The 23037-nt window shown below is 39.1% G+C and overlaps 1 protein-coding gene across 3 annotated transcripts in view; it reads left to right on the top strand.

The window, feature by feature from the left end:
- Positions 1-23037, top strand: part of lepr (leptin receptor) — a 54759-nt gene that overhangs the window by 15318 nt on the left and 16404 nt on the right. The window contains exons 1-8 of one of the 3 annotated variants that reach the window (XM_065955599.1): positions 2490-2755; positions 8704-8760; positions 11739-11791; positions 12695-12922; positions 14608-14734; positions 15680-15849; positions 18833-18981; positions 20833-20974. In XM_065955599.1, coding sequence (XP_065811671.1) covers positions 8747-8760; positions 11739-11791; positions 12695-12922; positions 14608-14734; positions 15680-15849; positions 18833-18981; positions 20833-20974 — 883 coding nt within the window. In that variant the 5' untranslated portion in view covers positions 2490-2755; positions 8704-8746. Of the gene's footprint in view, positions 1-2489; positions 2756-3255; positions 3626-8703; positions 8761-11738; positions 11792-12694; positions 12923-14607; positions 14735-15679; positions 15850-18832; positions 18982-20832; positions 20975-23037 lie in introns of those variants that run through there. The other 2 variants (XM_065955598.1, XM_065955600.1) reach the window with 2 other exon arrangements.

Here is a 23037-nt window from a genome sequence, read left to right as displayed (position 1 = left end):
CATGGACCTTCCTCAAAGTCAACATTAACATTATACAGTACTGGCTTTTACGTCCAACTATTGTGCAGCATTTCCTCAACGTTCCTTTGCCATTCAGCTTTTGAGCTCATGCTGGCCACTTGTTGCAGTTGTTGTTTTGTGGTGACTTTTCAAATAGTGGCTGTTTCCTCCAATATAACAGAGTAAGGACGTTAAAATACTTGAACTGTAGTTTTCCAGATTTAAAGAGAACTATTTTAAAATACAACAAATGAATCTCCACTGCCACACTATGGGGCATGTAAAGATATAATGTGGAGGACACATTGGAGACACCAGGAAGCGTCATACTAACAGATTCTTTTCTAAAGTTTTGGTTAACCTGGCTCCGTAATGTAAATATGACAAACACCAGGCTGCATCACCAGAACACCAACATCATTCACTATTCACACTTCTTTGAGGAGTTCCCTTCATAGTTCATAAAGTGACACAGACATACTTTCCGTCTCAAATAACGGCTCATTGACTGAACTGTATGCTTGCATTTGGAAAAACATGTTGACTTAATGTCGGGGCCAAGGATTCCACATCTGGATGGAGACTTTTTCCAAGGGCTGAAACAGGGGGCTATTAAGAAGAATTTTTAAAAAGCCTGAAAGCCGTAGAAAGTTTTATTTGAAGGTGTGTTTGTCCATTATGTTTACTGTGCACTATTGACTAACTTAGAAATATTAGAATACCTGTGAGGGGGTTCTCATGTAATTCCACTGGAAGGAGTGGGTTCAGCAGCAGCATATTCAGAGGAAGTCTTGAGTCCTTTGGGAGAGTTTGTTTGTCCTTTATGCTGCAAACAGTCCACTTAAGGAATTACTAAAAACAGCCAACTTTCAATGTGATGCTCTGAAAGTAAATCAAGTTTACAGTCACTGAATATGACAATGAAAAATAAAACATTTACCTGTATAACAGCATCACCTGTATGTACCATGCCACTTCAGGTTATCTATCCTCCAGTAACTCACACCTCACAAACAGCAGAATGAGAGATACAGATGTGTTCAGCTGCAAACTTATTTTGGGGGGGAAAAGCTTCTTGAGAAAAACAAGTCGAGAGGGACTTTACTCGTCAACATATTTTGCAACAGTTTTGGCCAAGACAAGATGCTTTATAGCCGACACACAACTAAGACTTGGGACTTAAACTAGCATACAAAAACACTTAATACATTCACCCATTCCACTTTGCTTCTCCTCTCTCAATGTCATGAATCACAAATAACTTCTGATAAGAAACAGGTTGGAATATTGCTTTGATTTCTTTTCTTAAATTAGTGTTAGTATGTTAAATATGTTTTAGTAAAAGTACAGAGTCATGTAGCTTCATCAACCACAACAATGGAAAACGCAAAAATACAACGTGAGCTAGCTGGCAGCTGCCTGCTAGCTGTAGTTAACATTAGCCCAAGTTTAAAACAGAAACAGACTTGTGCCATTTACTTACAGATTGAATGCAGGTCAGTCTGACAGTCCTCCTTTTTCATTCTCCACGTAGTTCTCCAATCTCCATCTGTAATGTAGCCTATCCACCTTGTTAGCATGCCTCATGCTGGAGCTAGCCACCTGTGATTGTATCAACCAATCATCCACTTCCCCCATTTAAGGTAAGTCAGACTTCAAACTATTCGAATTCACCAATTAACAGGTAGACAGTAATCCTGTAACAACGGCTCATTATGACCTCATCACGTAACAATGCTGTGTTTAGGTTCATAAAGGTAAACCAGATTTCTTTGGGCCCAGGCCAGGGATGGTGCAACTTTGGTCACAGCAAGGGTCACATTCATTTAATTCTCACCACCAGGGGGCCAAATTGTAGAATACAAAAACAATTACGGTCAATTATGTCTCAAATTTAACTCGACATATACCAGTGATCGAATATTATTGTGGACATATTTCTGGTTTTCATGATTTCATGGCAGATTTTGTCATGTTTTCCAATTAATTGATGTGTAAAAATTAACCTGAGGGCCACGTTGAGGGTTGATGGGGACCGCATGTGGCCCCTGGGCCGCCAGTTGCCCACCCCTATTCTAGGCTATACATTTATTTACCTGTTTTATTCATATTTGATTTATTCATACATATTTGATTTTAATAGCCAAACTATCTGGATATTTAAAGTAACACAAACCTAAAGTAGCCTAACTGATAGTTTCAAGTAGCCTCACTGTATTGGGGCATAACATAAGCCTAGAAACATGGGAAATGGTTGCTGACGTAAAGTGTAAATTACTAAAGTAAAGTAGGCTACGGCGTATTTTTTCTCAATCGCATCTCCCTTCTGCAATTATCGTCATTGTTAAACCCCAAATAAGGATAAGCCTGTTTAAAGTAGTAGGCTAAATGCTCTTGACACCTGAAGTGTCAGTTTTCCGGAGCAGCACCTGAACGCATCACAGTGGGCTCGGCGCTGTATGTGTGCGCCTCTCCCTCCTGCTCCAGTCTTCAGTCTCCTCCTGTACACCAGCTGGAGGGGCTCGGATAGTCTTGATGAAACAGCAGCGGTGTGTGTGTGTGTGTGTGTGTGTGAGTGTGAGAGAGAGAGTGTGTTTGTTTGTTAAATTAAACAACAACTGAAACATGGACACTGAACTCTGACAGATGCGCACTCTGGATTCTGGATTTCAACTTAACCTGAACAAAAAACTCCTGATCCGGACTCAAGGAGAAACCTGGACACGAAAGCAGAGGAAAATACCCCAAGAGAGATGTAAGAAGATTCTCTTAATATTATCATTTCTCATTATTAGGATTTGCCTTCAACAACAACTTTAACGTCTTTTATCGACCACTGGATGTTTTTGGTGTCGCTGCTATTTTAACCTCTCGGTCAACGTGACCAACAGTGTTTCACACTGAAGTGGGGAATTACTCACCCACCTGTGTGTCAAACTGACAGCTTTTCATGTTTTCCACCATAGATAAGAGAGAGAGATATCTTAAAAGTGCTGTAGCCTACATGGTGTTGCATTCTCAAGTAGGCTTTTATTTTGAAAATCATGCAAAATGAGAAAATACAATGAGTTTATCTTTCTGTTTATTTTTATTTTTCGTGTTTATGGTGCAATATTAATCCTGAGAGAGAGAGAGAGAGAGAGAGAGAGAGATAAATTGTCAGGATCAGCCTCCTGCTGGCTCTTCTGTGGGGAGGGGGGGTGGAGGGGGGGGAGACAAGCCCCGGCGCGCCTCCTCGCAGACGGCTGCAGCTTGAGGCAGGCAGGCAGTGAGTCAGACCTTGGATGAATAGTTGGCGGAGAAAGATGGGGCAGAGCTTCCCTAACGTGTGGAAAAATAGTTTCACATGTTTGTTTTTGTTGGCGTGACCGTTTTCCAAAGAAGATGGAAGAGGAAGCAGAAGCTTAGCCTACATTGCAGACACACTTTTTTTTTTTCTCCACGTGTGTGTGCTGTGAAGCTGAGAGAGCATCAGAGGTTTTAACAGTCCACCTGTCAGAACTACTGCTCTGTTTTATAGCATAAGAATTAACAAAAAAAAAAAAAACATATTTGTAACCTGCTGGTGAATGTGGCAGTGAATGATGCTGCAGTGGTTGGATTTAACAAACTACCTTTTTCTCAGGTAAGAAACTTCAACAGCATTTTGACATAATTGTAGTTTTCTTTAGTATTCTCATGTAATGCTTTTTACATATATTGCTCTACATTTGATTTACAAAGATTTGTTTTAAGTTTATGTTGACATTTATATCATTCATGCAAATGTTAAAAACATAACTTACAAAAACATAAAATATCTGTAATTCCTTTATTTACTCTCTACTGTACATTACACACAATAATAATAATAATAATCAGAAAACAGCTCCCACATTATTCTGAAATGATACATCCCATCATATCACGATGAGTACTTTGTTTTTCATATATTTAGATGTTTTCAAGGCAGGAAATAGACTATTGTTTTCAGTCTATGACATCATATTTCTATGCTGTGGTCTTGATGATTGCACTGAAGTTAAGAGCTGCAGTGAGTAATCGACCAGAAGAAAACGAATCACCAAATATTCTGATTTTTAGATTTGTGGTTGTTCAACACTTCAAAGCATTTGAAAAAGCATCAAAATAAATCAAGCTTCTTCATTGTGAGTCATTGGGTTTGATCTGGTAGATATAATAAGTAAACTGGAAAATCGCACTTTGGGCTCCAGGAAATTTTGTTGTGTGAATATAAGCAACTTCTTGATCCAACCAGATGGTTTATCTAGACCTTTTATAAAAAAGAATCAGCAGAAAAACACATTTTTGATTTTAATACTTGTTTAATATTTAGTTTAAAGATGCTTGTTGTTCCTGTTTCTCCGTTCCACATTATCAAGCTTCATTACTTAACGACCAGTTTTCTAGTAATACGTCAGGATCATAGTTTTTTTTTTTTTTTTTAATACTTTATGAATCCCTGAGGCGGGAAATTCTGGTTTTACACTCTGTTACTGAGAGACATGCTTCTCACACACACATAGTCCCAAAATACACACATGCACAAACCGGACCTGTGGGCATGCATCAGTGGAGAGATGGGGCTGCTTCACAGGGAACGCGTCAGCTGTTGGGGGGTTTGTCGGCAGCACTCAGGAAGTGACCTGGCACCTCTCCAGCTACTAGACCAACTTCTATATTTTGGTCTGCCCAGGGATTTAAACTGGCAACCCTTTGGTTCCCATCCCAATTCCCTGCAGACATCCCAGACATGACATCTTGTTGTTGTCCTTCACTGCATGCCTTTTTCTGAACATCATCAGCATGCATTGGCTCCTCATTCACAATTTGTTGAATAAACTAGTGACCAATAGCCTATCTATATGTATGCTCAGTGAAACTTCAGTGTAGAGCTAGCTCAGTATAAAACATGCTGTTTGATGATTATTCATACATTTCACTCTGTGGTAACTCAAAGCTAGATTACATGTAAGGCTGAATCTGATGAAGAATCCTGAGCCGACCCCTCTTATCAGAATACAACATGCATAAAAGAGTCACACATTAAAGGTGATGTATCTGTGTTTACTGGTAAAGTCTTTGACAATGAGATTTAAAATGACGCTTGCTAGGCTCGTTATGATCCTAAAATCTGTGGGTTGATGGTTTATACTGTGACAGTTATCTTATTAAGGCATCTGAATGGATTATACATTTGCATGCTGGGATGATTCTCACAAATGTATTTTTGGCATCAGCGTGAAATGCAGGTTGATTTGTAAGAGATTAAATTCAGAGGAAATATCTTGTTCTCCATGAATAGTTTCACAAGAGACTTATCAGAACATGTCTTACCCCATCAAAGATGTTGATGTGATGGTATGAATGATCAAAGGAGATGTCGTCCATGTTGCTCAGTCTCATCGTTATCGAAGCCTTGGATTGGGTTGGGGTGAGACCAGATGTTTTTTTGTGCATTTGGCTGTCTGACATACAAATAGTAATTGTCTTGATCTTTTACTCCAGCCCGAGGCAGGGATTGACATTTCTGCCATCAAGGGTTCTTCATTGATTTCCTTGAAACAAAACTTGTAAACTTGTATAAAAAGTTGTCATGTCTGAGAATGTGGAATATAAACTTTCCAATCCACTCTTAACAAGTATGAACAGTTTCAAGGAATAAGTGAGCGACAATAGCAGCCCAGTGATTTTTTTTTTTCATTAGTCGATCTGCAGAGTCCCTCTGCACCTTTAAGAAAAAGCTAAAGACCCAGCTCTTTCATGAATACCTACTAACTTAATGATGATGGTCTCCATATTATTGATGATGATGATGGTAATGACGATGGTTTTTGTTTGATAACGACGACTTATAAGATGGTTTCTATACTGATTAGAGCTCTCAAGAACTGCCCTCAATGTTGTGCTTTGCCTCTGGTCACTTCCTGTCAGCACCTGTGTGTCCAATCAGACTCAAAGCTGATCGTTTGCTCTTACTCACATTGTTCCCTTTTTTCTAGATCCTTGCTTGTGTTGTTCTTACTCTCTGATGTACGTCGCTTTGGATAAAAGCGTCTGCTAAGTGAATTGTAGAATTGTAGTTATATTGATTTATTTTTAAAAGTCAGATGACATAAAATACCCGTCAGTTTAAAGCTCAAACTGAAGAAAGTGTTTCATCTTTCGTAAAAAGATCAACATTCACAAAATACTGTGAGTCTTGCAGTGATCCACCACAGCAGCGTCCTCAATATGGACTCACATGATTTACTTCAACTTCATTACTTTCCCAAAGAATATTTAATCAGCAGCAGGCATCAAACACATCAGAAACATTAAAGACAACACCAGAAATATAAATACTGATGGACAGAAATGACAAGTAAAAAAACAAATATGTCCCACAGCACTAAGCAGGAAGCGGAAACACTTTGAAAACACCACAATAAAATCCACTGTTCAGCCAAACACAGTGCTGCTGTCCATGAATGTGTTCAAGTTTAAAAGGGTTTATATGTGATTTTTTTGATCCAGCAGATGTCGCCCTTGAGCACCAGCATGAAACCAAAACAACTCGCGCTGCATTGTTGTGTTAGCATGCTAATGCTAGCGATCTTTATTATGCTGGTATCTTCACACTGCATGTAAATTTACCTGAAATGAGCGTGATCTAGAAACACAGTTAAGCAGTGAGTACAGTATGTTATTCTTCTTTTCTCTAGTCCCTCAATTAAACAACTTTTATACACGAGGGGAGGAGTCAGCCGGCCGTCCGGGCGATGTAAACAAAGTGAAGCTAGGACTCTGAAAACTCTGAAAACATCACAGACAGTGGGACTCGGGTGTTACACCCATTGTAGACAGTCATGACTCACAGAGTTATTTTCAGAGGAGATACTTGATATTATATTTAAGTGTGAAAAATCACATACAAAGACTTTAAAGGAAACATTTCTGCTTGTCAGTATAAGTGATAACACAAAGACTACATGACAGGTCGGTACTTGTCGTAGGAGCTTTGTTGTTATTTTCTAAAGGTGTTGACAGCTGTTTGCTGTGCATGGGAACAGATGTGTTTGAATACATGAAAGTATTTCCTGCCTGCTTTGCATCCTGAAATAAATAATCAAGGTTATCACATGTGGAGCAGTGTGTGTTTGTTTCCAGTGGATCTTATGCAGATAAACACACTAAACAGATTATTACAGATTCTTCTAAATGTTGACAACATTGGGGAGATATTTACAGATTGATTTAAACACAGTGTTCCTGGCATGGACACCGTCTCACCCTCTCCAGCTTGTTTTCCTCTGCATATTTTTCATCTAATCTACCTTATCATTAAATTAATAGATGTGCTCACCAGCTTGTGGAGAGCTACACAATCACTGTATTCATTTATTGCCTCTCTGCTTCAAACCAAGCAGCAGAGAGCTTTATAATGAAGAGATGTGTCCGTCAAAAACAAAAGCACAACACATGAATTCATAACAAGAGGAAACTGTCAGACAAAAAATGTCAAGAAATGAACAACAGGTTGGATTTTAGAGTGTGGGGGGCAAAGATAATAAAACATAGCTGCTTTGTATGAAAACAGTGAGGAAATGTTTCTGACATGTTGATGACCTCCAGAGGAAATGAAGAAGTGGTTTCACTGCATGAACACTTCCATATGCTAAGGAGAAATTGCTTATCTCATGAATGAACAGGAGTTGGAGTTTTAGTTTAGTTTAGTTTATTTCCACATTTTTTGAAAGAAGATTCAAACAGAAAAAATTAAACAAATAAAAAAATAAAACACATGTGCAGGTGAGGAAGAAACCCATGAGGAATTATCTCAAAACCTCACCTTAAAGGCTTTATATGTGATTTTTTGATCCAGCAGATGTCGCCCTTGAGCACCAGCATGAAACCAAAACAACTGGCACTGCAGTATGTTATTCTTCTTTTCTCTAGTCCCTCAATTAAACAACTTTTATACTCGAGGGGAGGAGTCAGCCGGCCGTCCTGGCGATGTAAACAAACTGAAGATAGGACTCTGAAAACTCTGAAAACATCACAGACAGTGGGACTCGGGTGTTACACCCATTGTAGACAGTCATGACTCACAGAGTTATTTTCAGAGGATATACTTGGTTTCTATTATATTTAAGTGTGAAAAATCACATACAAAGACTTTTAAGAGATTAAACAAAGTTAAAATAAAATACAGTAAAAATAACAAAGTAAGAATATTTACTATCACAAATAAAATTTACCCGATTGAAAATGACATACGAACATTGAAAACATAAAAATAGAGCAAAACAGGACGTACAGTATGTAGACAATATAACAAAATCAGGACAATTCACTATTCACTACAAATCTTTCTGACATCAACACATTTCTGAGTCTCAATTTGTGCCCACAAAAGACAAAAAAATCATTAAGTAAATAAAGATTGCTTTTTGAATCAGTGGAGAGGATGCTGATCTGCCTCTGAAATAGTTCTTTTCTGATCATTCCTGAGCTGATTTTGTTGAAATAATGACCTTCTCTGTCCTTCTTGTTCGGCCTTTTCCAAGAATTGAAACAGCACTGGTTCTTAATGTAAAGTAACTTTTCTTTATTCCCATCACGACACAGGTCCTTGTCTACCTGCTGTGAGCTGCTTCAAATCCTCGTGCTTAATAACCTCTTAAAAGCTTCTCTCTCTCTCTCTCTCTCTGTCTTCCTCAGTGAGATTCATCCCTGCCAAATCCAACCGGGCCATGCACACACAATGACCACTAAGATGTAAGTACTGCAGCATGTCGACTAATAACCTTCTAAGCATCATTACATAGTTGCAGATGGATGTTTAGGTTGCTCTCAGTCTGGTAATATCTGCTTCAAACAGATGAAGGATGTTGTCCCTCTTCATAACACTTGTCTGAAATTGGCCGTGGAGATAGAAAAGGCATTTCACATCGTCTGATCTCAAAGAATGCGTTAGAAGAGATTTAAGATTAAGATTTACTTTATTGATCCTGCGAGGGGAAATTTCAGTTTTTACACTCTGTAAGTCATGAACACACACATGCAGGAACAGGATCCTATGGACATGCATTCATGGAGAGAAGCCAGAGTGACAGGGCGGCCCACAGTGGGCGCTCCTGGGCTGGTGGTGGGGAGGGGGGAGGTTTGGTGCCTTGCTCAGGGGCACCTCCGCAGTGCTCAGGCACCTCTCCAGCTACCAGACCAACTTTGGTCCGCACTGGGACTTGAGCCGGCGCCCCTCCGGTTCTCAACCCAAGTCCCTACAGACTGAGCTACTGCCGCCCCAATTTGTAGGATTTGTTACTTTGTCGTCGTGAGCAAATTTGCGATTAGATGAATTCTTAAAAATCCAATAAAACAGCCTTAAAAACTGTTTGACAAACATTTAACTGTGAAAGTTCTGTTCTGTTCAGCTTTAAAACTTTTTCAGAGTTTAAGAGGATTTCAGGGACACGATTTAATGAGAAAATAACTCATTGTTAAAGTTGAATAATGGAAGCATCATGTGATAACAGCACAGCCAATAAGGTTTCAGTGATTTGCAGGTGGAAAAAGTTTCCCAAGCAGCTTTAAATTCTGGGCTTCAGTGTGAAACATTTCAAAGAATTTATGACATGAATTATTGACTTTCACATTAACTTTATTTCAGAGGCATTTTCATTGTCTGCCTGAGTAACTGAGTTCTGCAGGAGTGTCTGGACTTAGTTTACTTTCAAATAGCTTGAAGTGAAGTTTTATATTTCATGGATTTTACAAGTGGGATGCCAACACAGGAAGGTCATCCTATTTCCTTCACACGTCTGACTATAACTCTGGGACACCTATCCTCAAACTGAAGGTTAAAGGAAAGTAAAGATATTGCTGGGAGAAATGTAGGTTTTGAATATCTGTTTTCTTTGGAGGGGAAACAAGTCCACAAAGAATATTTCTAAAGCCTATTTAAGTTTTCTCTAATGTTTTTGACACTTACGAACCATCTTTGAGTGGAAACGAGTTAGTGCAAAAGCAAAGAAGAAGTTGGAACTGAGAGTAAAAAAGTAATTGATGAATGACTTGAAACGTCCAGCTACAGCCACAATGAAGTATTGGTGCAATTGCAAACTTGACCGAACCTATAAATGGAAAAAGAGACTAAATCTAAACAGAGAGCATTCTGGGATCATGATGTATCTTTCAAAAAAAGATGTAATACCAAGGTCCACTTTAGTGTGGCTAACAGAGTCAAATAACAATGAAGTAGATGGGACAGATCCGATCTAAAATCAGTATCGTGTCAGAGACGTACTTTACATATCAGATATTGGACTCAAGGCGCCGATCAAGAAAGATTGATGGTGCACACACTCTCAACTTGTACTGTCTCACTAGTGACCACAAATCGTCAGCAAGACGTTCAGACGAGATGGAACAGTTTCTTCTATATGAGCACAACTCTGGCACTTCAAAGTATTTCATTTGAAAACGCTCAGAATCAGAATCATCTTTAGTATAGAGAAGTGTAATGGAGCTGGTTTTACAGATGGGTATGGGCAAGGAGGATGAACAAGGCAGGTGCCTGAACAAAAGTAGACGTTACAAGTTGTGGTTTTATGTGAACTGCTGACCCGTCATGTGTCACAACTTTCTACCACATGAGTCATTAACAGAAGAAGAAAGAAAACGGTTCACCAGTTCCTCCACTGTGTCACTGTGTTACTGTGTGAAATACAAAAGTCTCTTCCACTGCTTCACCTCCCACTGATGTCTCATCACACCAGTTCTTTTGTCATCACAGCAGGAGAAAGTCATTCAGCCTTTAATGTCATTAATGGACGGTTGCATCATGCCTAGCTTGCAGAACTCGCTCCTGTTTCCGACAAATTCATGATGAGGAGCCACTAAAACACCCGAGTATGAATCACAGTTCTCCACTTCTTTCCTCATGGTATTTATTATATCCTTTAAGAGTGCACTACATTTTGATTATACTTGATCACCCAGACATTAAAAAAGAGGAAAACTTTAAAATAAGTGAATAAATAGGATAATTATGTATATGAAGGGGTGTGAGAAAATATTGCCAAAGCAGTACACCGTGTGCATACTTTGTGACTCCTTGTGATGGCACTCATGACATGAAATGAGGGTTAGGTGAACAGAGGTGAATTGGCCAAAGACGAAGTTGACAGCAGGATAGAAGAAGAAGAAGAAGAAGAAGAAGAAGAAGAAGAAGGAGCAGAAGTAGAAGACAGTGGGTTAATGTAACAGCGGTGAAAACAAGTTAAAAGATGGAAGTGTGATAAGAGGTGAAGCTGACACCAAAGTTGTAGTGAATAAATACATGAATCCTGCACTTCAGCTTTTTAAAGGCACATATTATTCTTCAGTTAAAGGCTCTATATGAATCTTTTATACTAGTATTTAAAATTGTTCTCTGCACAGTCAGCCTCATTGTATTTAGTTTAGTTTGCTCAATAAACATACAATCATGAGTAACAAACTTCATACATGTCCCCACTTGAAAGTTTTTGCAGTTGCACCAACTAAAATTGTCCATAATTTAAGATTTAAGTATTTGCCAACTTCGACTTTCCTTGATTTCTGTGTCACTCTCAATTCTTTTGTGTATTTTTTATCCTTCTCACGTTTCCTGTCTGTAAGGTTTTTTCATCTTTACACAGCTGCAATCTCATGTTTTCCTTCTCACTTTCCCCTCTCTCCATCACTCGCCCCCCTTTCTCTCCATTTCCCTGCAGGGCTTGGTCTGTGATGTTGACAGTCCTGATGCATATTTTCCTGCTGTCCCACAGTGAGTCCCACAGTCCAACACAACTGCTGTAACATGAACTTTACTCTAAAAAATGTAGATTTTGTGAGCTTTTTGGTCCTCTGGCAGATAGATTCTAAAAAATATTATTACAGCTAAAACTGTCAGAGTTAGAAGATGCAATTGTGGATATATTAATGTTAACAAGTGTCAAAATGTCACTCCAAGACTTGAACGACACTCCATTAAATCCAGAAAAAAGAGCCTTTTCATTCATTTAAAGTAGGAGTATAAAGTTCACCTCAGCTTGTACGTGACATTTCTATTTTAGCAGCACTCAGATTCTGAAAAAGTAATACTGGTCACGATGTGTAAGTCTACTTAATCTCCGGGCACACAGCAGCCTTATACCTGTGTTGACACTAGATTCCATAATATACATCGTGCAACAACCGACAGATTTCCCTTGTGCAGCTCCTGTGGTGATTTCCACAAAAATAAAAAAACACCTCTCTCTCCTTTGACATGACGAGTATTACATCATATACTCGATTGTGACTTTCACCTGGCTGAATCAGTTGTACATCTTGCTTGAACTCTCAAGACTCTTACTCTGGCTCTCAATGTGAGAAACAAACAGAGTCTTGCTTAAAATAAAGAAAAACAAAACGTCCATAATAACTGAAAGGAATGATGCTGCAAAAGATTTAAGTAAAAACTAAACAGAGATAAATGTCAAAATGATTGTCACTTAAACCGAGGCTATATCAACCCTGCAGTATAATCATGCTCTAGCTCTTACAATATGTTTATTGGGACTGAAACTGAAATTCATTCTTCAAAGCAAACCACTGCCCAGTTGTATTTGTGCAGATTGTAGCTTCTTTTTTTTTCTCGTCCATGTTTCCAACCTGGCGTTAACCTTGCTTGTTTGTCTTTGCGCAGGTGTTCAGTGTTCAGAGTCCAAGGAAGTCTCCCCTCTCCGCTCAGATGTCTTGGACCTCCCATGGCAGGATGAGCTGTGCTGTGACTCACCTGTAGGCCGCCTCAATGTGGAGGGAGAGGACACAGAGTCACGGGGGTCAAACCGCTCTGAATCAAACCTCCCACATGATCCCCGCTGCAGCTTCAGGAGCTCCACAACTGGATCCCACCCTCATGGGACCTCTGCCGGTAAGAGTTTTAATAACACTTGTTTTTACACATATCTGCTGGCCAGCTGTCCTGGCGATGTAAACAAAGTGAAGATAGGACTCTGAAAACTCTGAAAACATCACAGACAGTGGGACTCGGGTGTTACACCCATTGTAGACAGTCATGACTCAGAGTTATTTTCAGAGAATATACTTGATTTATATTATATTTCAGTGTGAAAAATCGCCTTTAATTATTATAAAGCCTTTTATAATAATTATAATATTAATATTTATAATAACTAGAACAAAACACACTATAGCTTATCAGCCACATTAATGTCCCTAAATCAGCTACTGAAGTCGAAAGGTGAATATAAAATGAAATGAAGATGACTGTTTAATTGATCTTTAGTATCTGTAAGCTTGTGTCAGTAACCAAGAATTCTTATTTCTTTTGGGTGACTGGTAATCAAAGTGCTAGAAGGTAGTAGAAGGATATTTTGAGAGCATTATTGCTGATAGTTTCGCGATATTCCACGCTCGACTTCTTTAAGAAAATGAGTTCTGTAAGGAACTTGAGCAGTTGTGGGACTATTTGCCAGATAACATTCAAGAGGTACACGTGTCATCCTAAGAACTGGCAGTAACAGGGGAGCAGTATGATGTGACTCCTGCTCGTCAGAGTCACTGATAGAGATGCCCCCAAAGATCAGCCCGGCAGGCTCATTACACTTTAATGACTTTGATGCTGCCATCCCTCCGGGCTTCTTGTGCTGATGTGCTGTGATCAATTCACAAGATGGTCTGGCTCCCAGGGATCCCTCTTTTTTTATCAGCAAGCACAACAGAATCCAACCATCTGTTTCTCACCTCCTCTGTGTAGGAAATCATTCAGCATCTCATTCAGCGTCTCTGTTGTCTTACCTAGAACAGAAAGTACCAAAACAAACAAAGGCCAGTTCAAGTGAGTCATAATTTAAAAAAAAAAACACGCTCATGATATTGTCAGTGTGGAGGTGAAGGCGGACGTGGAGACAACATGAGGGCGGTGAGGAGGATTTGTTTTTTTGCATTGATCTTGAAGGCGCTGTGACGCACCAGAATCAATGGTGATTAGTGAAGACTTTTCAGCTTAAGGGCCAAACAATGATGATTAATCAGAGAAGCTAAAGGCCTCCCGACTTCTTTAAGAGGCCAGTTAGAAATGTGATTCAACTCCAAGGTCCCTTGTGTTTATTTATTTTAATTTTATTCATTTTCATGTTCATTTGTGTAGTGACCAGCATGTGGTAAGTAAACTGCTGAGGGCCCGGCGGTTGGGTCATACACCACCTCTTCTTTCTGATTTCCTGCTCTGTCCACTGTCCTGTCAAGTGGAGGAGAATGACCCCAAACAGTGTCTTTTAAAAAGACTAAATAAATAAAAAGAATAGTAATAGTTTCTGCTGTCAGGATGTCATTTTTAATATGGGCTGTATGGGACTCAAGTGGACACTCGAGGAACTGCAGTTTTTTGCACTTCACCATTGGCTCTATTTTTCAGCACCAGAGGTTGCTGCTTGGTGCAGCCCTACTAATATAATGCTTACGCACTAACAGGCTAAATTGAGGTGGTTGCTATGGCAAATGTAGCGCCCTTGTTTTCTCAGAAGGCCTCATTAGGAGGTCAGTGTCATGAGGTACTAAACATCCATCTAACATGCAAATGTAATTTCTCCCCAGGCGCCTGTTTGGACGTACTGTGCAGAATTGACAACTGGGAAAATCTAACTTGTGACCTTCAGTCTCACACTCCGACCTTAACCACTGTGGGTCTGGGTCCCATAGCGGTTAGCTTACAGCGTCTGTTGTGAGTATAAAGCTGGCCCTTTTTATTTTTTACTGTTTATTCCTTGTACTGTTATCCCTGTGTGTGCAAATGAATCCTTGTGTGTGTTTGTGTTTGTGTGTTTTGTTCTGACCCCTTCCCGGCTGCTCAGTGGGGGGGTTGAGTATTTGTTATTAACTTTGATCAGCAGATGGGAAGCTGCATGATAGCACTCTGGCTCCAGGCTGTTACTGTAGTGAGAATAAAGAGACCAGTTCACCATTGATCTGATACATTTACTCGATAAGACATGCCAAACACTGGACAGTTTTTAAAGAGTTGTTCAATAAATGAATAGTAAATACAATCAGATAATTGTTTTCCTTTTAAGTTCAGCTGTTAAGGAGCTTCATGTAGCAGAATGTTTCATCAGATGATCTGTCCAGGTGTCATGTAATTGAAAAGAAATGCTAAGTTTCCACTTTGCAATGTGCTCGAGGTCTTCACTTCTTATGTGAATAATGACGAACAAAAAGTTCCATAAAGTGAAGATTGAGCTCCGACATATATTTTTTTTAAACGTACATTTGTGTGAACATTATCTGTGCGGGAAAGACGAACTAGTAAAGGTGAGTTAATAAAGTAAAATCAAATTTAATTTCTTTTTTTTGATCAGGGTCGTTTTATTTTCATTTTCAACATTATATCACAGGCTCAAAAGGACCAACAGAACAGGAGAAAAACAACAACAACAAAAAACTAAAATGAATTCTAATTTCATTTCTAAAGTTTCTAAAGTTTCTAAAGTTTCTAAAGTAAGGCACAGGGATTAACTGTGACATCAATAAATGTCATAATTTATGTAAACAACACCAGTACTTCTAACATGTTGTTCCCCCTTTTTGCTGTTTATTGGACCTTACAGTATAAACATACATAACTTTAAACAACAGGTTGACTGAAGAATTTCTCGCAAACCATTTCCAGGTCAGACGAAGAAGAGTCCACCTCTTATAATCCTGTATTCTGTACGTCCGAGGATTCCTTCACTTGTTCGCTCCCTCTCGACGCCGCAACAAGCTTCGTCACCATGGTAACCGTCAGCATCTCCGACACCGTAGTCCCGCCAGTCCTTCTCAGGATTCCCCCTCGACCTGGTAAGTTTTTCCTTTTGTCTCATTCTTTGTTTTAGTCAGTCTGATAAATGTTTCCACTCTTTAAATCTGTAATGTACAATTTAAGTAAATTTACAAAAATAACGGCCATAAATAGTCAAAACAATTAATAAACTTTAAAAAAACAGACATGTTCTTCACCCTCTGGTAATAGTAAGAGGATGAGGAATCAACTTTGAAAGAGGCACAGGTGATAGAATTGTGTTTAATTCAAAGTGACCTTCTCCTCTCCTCTCCTCTCCTCTCCTCTCCTCTCCTCTCCTCTCCTCTCCCCTCTCCTCTCCTCTGCCCTCCTCTCCCCTTCTCTCCTCTCCTCTCCTCTCCTCTCCTCTCCTCTCCTCTCCCCTCTCCTCTCCTGAATTATTGTTCTATCTTCTGTTACATACTGGTACTGACAGAAAGATTTCTCAGTAGTTATTCCAAAGACTTTAAAATGTTAACACAATTATCACACTTGGTGGTGTTTCATGTGTTTTAAGTGTGACCTCACTTATCTGTTACTTACATACACTTTTAAGTGCATTACAGTAAGACATCAAAGAAGCAAGTTCCCAGAATTCACTTTGGTTTTCAAAGTCACTCGGTTCCCGACATTTGAGCCCTAAATATAAATCCAGCCGTGTGCTGAAATGATGTAGGTCTCCTCAAGCTTTAAAACACCTACGTATTTCACGACTTCCACTTTGAACTAGATGAATCTGGACGGATAAGGGCGAGGGTTTTCATTCTGTTGTGATCGGCGAACATGACTGGAATAGTGGAGAGCTGCTGGGCTGTGACCTTGTCCTGTGTGTGTGTGTGTGTGTGTGTGTGTGTGTGTGTGTGTGTGTGTGTGTGTGTGTGTGTGTGTGTGTGTGTGTGTGTGTGTGTGTGTGTGTGTGAGACATCCACAGTGACAGAGACTTTTCATGGTTCAACTAAACCTTTAAGAAAAACTGACCAAGCAGGACAGAAACTGAGGAGTTTGTGTAAATGACCCACTGGGGTATTCCAGTAGACCAGTGTCTGTGGTGGTTCAGGAAACCTTAGTATTAATGAACAACACCTTAACCCGTCAATTTGAATGTGGTATGCATTTCATGATACATTTATATATTATATTATATTATATTATATTATATCATAGTCATAATTTACAAATATAATACAAGCTAGTTGAATAGATGAAGATGGGGTGGGGGACATGTAATTTAAACTAGCAGAGCTTCCACATTTTTTTGTTTTTTTTCTGAATTATACTTTCCACTGTTTGTAATTATTATTTATTTTCTGTCTGTTTTTTTCTTTTTATGTTCAGCTTTGTCTTATATTTATGGAAGCCCATTTCCGCCAGTTAAAAAAATTAAAATGAAAACTTGACTTTGTTGAGATTTTTCGAAATTATGAGATAATAAAGTCATAATAATGAGATAAAAAGTCAAAATTCTGAGATAAAAAGTCAAAATTATGCCAAATTTACATTTTTTTTTTTTTTTTACTGGCGGAAATGGGCTTCCATATATATTACATGTTTGGAATAAACAAATCAAATCATTATTCAACACATTAGTATGTAACATAAAGCACTGCTGAATGGTGAAAACTCTCTGCTTGTGCATCTTTAATCTGAATGTACAAAAAAACCATTAGTCTCAAAAGAGAAGAGATGCTTTGTACCAGATTTAGCTAAGTAGCTCATTTCCATCAATCGTGGATACGGAAGCTTCAGTGTTTAGCCAGCTCTGCATCGTTCTTGAAACCTTTTTGCGTTCTAAACATTCTCTATTTTTCAAAATCATCTCTAAAGTTGATCCTAGTTTTATCACGATCGAAAATGGATGCACAAGATGAGATGAGATGTTACTTTGTCCGCATATTCACCAAACTGAAAGCCTCCAAAGACATAAAATACGAGCACTAAAACCTTACTTGCAAACTTTAACCTCCCTTTTTGTCCTCTATTCACTGCTTCTGTAGTTGCTGGATTCTGTCTTTTGAGGACAGAATGCTACAGCAGCAGCTTTACAGCAGCTCAGTTGGATGCTACTTTTAGTAACAGTCATTTGTTATAATATGATCATATAACAAGGTCATCAGTTTGTGCATCTCCTTTGGGTAACATGTTCAAATTAGTCCTTCAGGTGAGAACAAGAAGCCTGTCTGTTCCCCCGATGGGAGCGTGGAAAATAAATATTTGAGCTGTTACTCATAATGTTGAGTAATCTCTTCTCTCCCCAGCAGGCATCAGAGTTAGCCTCCAGGCTGTGCGAGACACAATTATCTCTTTGTGTAATTGTCACAATTGATTGATGCACTTATCTGCGCTTCACCTCATTAAATAACAGTTAATCTTATTGTTGATTTACATCTCTGAAAGCAACCGGAAATCATCACTCGGGCTCAGTATGAAACCCTTTGCACTGACTGCACTGATCGTTCATTTGTTCAATTATTGACATTTATGTGCCGGCATCATATTTAATATATATCTATGTAAAGACCAAAAGGGAAAGAACATTTTCAAGACAAATGAAATCATCTTCTCTCAATATTTTTCATCAACGCTGAGCTCAAGATGCGTCAGATTTATGTTTCTAATATGGATAATCCTAGCATAAGGGTTAGGACAGTATTGATCTCCATTGTCTGAAAAGAGGAGTAATTACAGTATCTGTCACCTTCAGATGTACAGTGCTGTTATGTCATCATGTTCTCTTAGAGACAGCAAATGAACACCTCAGATATAAATACTCAGAAAGGGGCTCACTTGCTCATATTGTAATTTTATCATCAAAAAAGGCAAATGTGATACTCTACCTGTTGTGTAATAATCCACAGGATTTAGTAAGCTTTAATTAAATGTCACTTGATATTAAAGAAGGATTCAAGTGGCTTTGTAAATGCAGATCATCTGTCCGATGTATACTGATTGTGCTTCATATGTGTGTTCACCTGTGTTTGAGACGGTCCCTTTATCCCCCCACAGTGAGACCAAGTCCTCCAGTCAACCTGTCACACATCCAGACCATTGAGGCGGAGCTCATTTTACACTGGGAAGACCCGTCAGACCTCGTCTCCGGCCCGCTGAGATACGAGGTCAGATACTCCTCCAACAGCCATCACCCGGCCTGGCAGGTAAACATCATCTTTCTCTGTGAGTCATGTGATCTAAACAATAACAATAAGGTTAGCGGGTAGCTCGTTATGTGCTTTTTTTTTTGACAACCTAGCAACCTGCATGTTGTTATTATTGGCTGTCAATTAATCTAGATAGTTACTTCTACCATGAAAGGCTTTATATGCGATTTTTTTGATCCAGCAGATGTCGCCCTTGAGCACCAGCATGAAACCAAAACAACTCGCGCTGCATTGTTGTGTTAGCATGCTAATGCTAGCGATCTTTATTATGCTGGTATCTTCACACTGCATGTAAATTTACCTGAAATGAGCGTGATCTAGAAACACAGTTAAGCAGTGAGTACAGTATGTTATTCTTCTTTTCTCTAGTCCCTCAATTAAACAACTTTTATACACGAGGGGAGGAGTCAGCCGGCCGTCCGGGCGATGTAAACAAAGTGAAGATAGGACTCTGAAAACTCTGAAAACATCACAGACAGTGGGACTCGGGTGTTACACTCATTGTAGACAGTCATGACTCACAGAGTTATTTTCAGAGGATAATCTTGATTTATATTATATTTAAGTGTGAATAATCACATTTAAAGACTTTAATAACTAAGGATATGCGATCAGTTGACTAATTGTCACCATCACTAAGTCTGCTCCAGATTACTAATCATCCTGCATCAGTAGGAGAAGAAAAACATTATTTGCCCTTCTTTGCAGTGCTGCTTTTTACTAAGCAATCATTTCCACTGTAGAGACTTTGTGTTTATTTAGCGTGACATGTTCTCAGTCAGTTTTTACAGCCTCATACATTGTACTTAACATTCAACAGTACACTCAGTGTTCAGCAGTGGATCAGAAGCTCCATGATTCATCCAGGGGCCAGACTTTGGACTTATTGTTAAAGACTCCTATGGACACATGAATAAAATATGGTTTTGCCTCAAGACACTTCATCAATTGAAGGATTATCTTTAGACCCTTAACTCGACTCAGGAGAAACTTTCAAAATAAACTTTTTAAAGAGGATTAGAGAACGGATTCCTGTTTAAGCATGGACTGACATGCAAAGTAATATGTTGTGCAAACTGCAAACAGAGACTTTCAAAGTAAAATCAAAGTGTGGAAAAGCAGGATAAAAAATAATATTTCAACTATGAACAAATAATAAAAAATAATCTCAGCAGTGTGAATGACTTTCAGGTCTCTCCAGTGCAGCTTTTAGTTCATAAGCAGAATGATTTTTTTTTTTTCTTTTATAGATTTTATTTTGTTAAAACAGATTTTGTTAAAACCAGCCTAGCAAATGGCCTACCTCTGTTAGCTGCAGAGTGTGGATTTGACATGTGAGAAAGTAGCAGGTGTCTAGACACTCTGTTCACTTCTGGCTGAGTTTTGGAAACAGTTACTCTTAATGAGACACGAACCAGCAACCACAATCAGGTTGTGATGATGGATGTGATGAGGTCATCGTTCTCATGTGCAAACACACCCAACTCTCCTAGCTCGTGTTTGAGTGAATGTTGACTCTCTCTCTCTTTCTCTCTCTCTCTCTCTCTCTCTCTCCCTCTCTCTCTCTTTTTTTCTCTTTCTCTCCCTCTCTTTCTCTCTTTCTCTTCCCTCTCTCTCTTTCTCCCTCTCTCTCCCTCTCTCTCTTTCTCCCTCTCTCTCTTTCTCTTTTCTCTCTCTTCTCTCTCTCTCTCGCTCTCTCTCTCCCTCTCTCTCTTTCTCCCTCTCTCTCTTTCTCTTTCCTCCCTCTCTCTCTTTCTCCCTCTCTCTCTTTCTCTTTCCTCTCTCTCTCTCTCTCTTCTCTCTCTCTCTCTCTCTCTCTCTCTCTCTCTCTCTCTCTCCTGTATCTAGGTGTTGTCAGCACCTGGAGAACCCCGGTTGTCTTTGGACCTGAAGCCCAGACTGAATTACACCGTCCAGGTTCGTTGCTCCGGCCTGGTCACGCCTCCTCTGTGGAGCGACTGGAGTGAACCTCACCACATCTACCTGGACAGTAAGACGATCCCCTTATTATTTTTATTTAGCACAAAATAATTGACATCTCATGCAAGCGTGGCTTTAGAAAAGGTAAGGTACGCTGGTTGATTGTTTCAGACAGTCGCCGTCAACAAAGGATCAGTTGTGATGTCTTTACTGACCAGCTGGTATTTACTCAACATAAAAACATCACATCAAAGTTTTACTTCACTCCCACTTCTCGGTTTTATGACCACATACTGTACCTGAAAAAAACAAACAACCATTCTCTTGTCTTTATTTGAATTTTATTTTTAGAGCTTATTTTTGCAGCAAAAAAAAAAAAAAAAAAAAAAAAAATATATATATATATATATTTTTTTTTTTTTTGGGGCTTTTTATGCCTTTAATGGAGAGATAGGACAGTGGATAGAGTCGGAAATCTGGGAGAGAGAGAGAGTGGGGAATGACATGCAGGAAAGAAGCCACAGATGGGAGGTGAACCCGGGCTGCTGCTTGAGACAACAGCCTCCGTACATGGGGCGCGTGCACTAACCACTGCACCACCAGCGCCCCTTTGTAGCAAATATTAACATAAACATTTTAAACTAAGCCAATGAACACATTATTTAAAGAGCTAGCATGGCTGATTTATTTGATTCATCATTTTGACCATATTGAACTTAGATAAACCAGAACCACTCACAAATCCAGAGACTGGGATGCATTTTTATTTCCAACTTTCAAAGTCTAAAATCAGGGAGTGTAAATACATAATTTCACCATTTTACAATGAACCGGCTGGGTAACATTTCGAACCTTTCCTGATGGCTGCAATTCAGCGGCCAGTTTCTCTGAGTGGTCCTGCAGATGAGGATTCACCAAGGACCTCAATCAACTCTCAGGATGATGAACGTCCATGCTAAACCATTAAAACCAGTAGACCTCATTAGCTCAAACTGTTAATGAAGAGCTCATTTCAATACGGTCCGTGCCATTAGCCGTGGATTCAGAGGTCGTTATGCAAGTTAGTGTCCAGCTACAAATCTCACAATGTGACACAACGGACTGATTGAAATGCAAAGAGCTGAACGTGCACCATCAAATCACGAGTAGATTTTATAACAGTAGCTTAAAAATGTTGAAAGTCTGTATTGAGTCATGTGTTGCCATCTCTTAATTATCCTTTTAACACAAGAGGCTATCATTTTGTTCATGTCTTCTTTCAGTCTTAGTGTGTTCGCTGTAACATCAGACTGCTCATTAAATGTTTGCTTCAGCCTGAGGGATTCTTATTAAAGAGTATTACATCAGTGAAAGGGCTTTATGTTGTCATGACAGCAAACTGCTCTTATTGGATTTTTCTATGTTTTCACATATTTTCAACAGAATCAATTATAAATGTGCTAAAACAAAGACAGGCAGAAGCACAACTTTAACTTTAAACACAACATAGTTGATCCAAAGTGCTGAACATCGCAGAAACAAAGCATTAGAAAGTAACAGACAAGAACAACAACAATAAAAAAAGAAGAGAACAAGTGACAGTTAATTCCAGTGTAACACAAGACTAACAGAGCTATGGGTTTTTGTGCTTGATGGGTTACTGAACATTAAAGGCAATTGAGTTAAAATATGTCTAAAGGCGAGTTTTAAAAACACCAATTATGGGAGAGAGACGGATGTCTGGGGGCAAAGAGTTCCACAGTTTTGGTCCTGCAATAGAAAAAGCCCCATTGCAACTTGTCCTCGATCTAGGCAGTGACAGAAAGGTTTTGTGCTGATGACTGAAGATCTCTCACCGGCTGATTATGGACACAGGAGTTCTGAGAGGTAGGCGGGGTCAAGTCCATTTAATGCCTTAAACACAGTCAGAAGTATTTTAAAATCAATCCTCAGCTTGACTGGCAGCCAGTGTAAGGAGGCAAGAACTGGGGTGATAAAAACAGAACAAATAAGAGGGGAAATGCAACCAGAGGTAAAAATCAGCTGACCTGATGCCGGACATGATATCAGGAGTGTCTTTAAGATATAAAAATGGTCAAAATGTTTTTTAAACTATCCTTAAAGAATGTTTTCAAGTTTAACAATAACCTCAAT

The sequence above is a fragment of the Labrus bergylta genome, chromosome 6 (assembly GCF_963930695.1).
Source record: "Labrus bergylta chromosome 6, fLabBer1.1, whole genome shotgun sequence".
NCBI lineage: Eukaryota > Metazoa > Chordata > Actinopteri > Labriformes > Labridae > Labrus > Labrus bergylta.
This window is presented reverse-complemented; position numbering and strand designations above follow the sequence as displayed.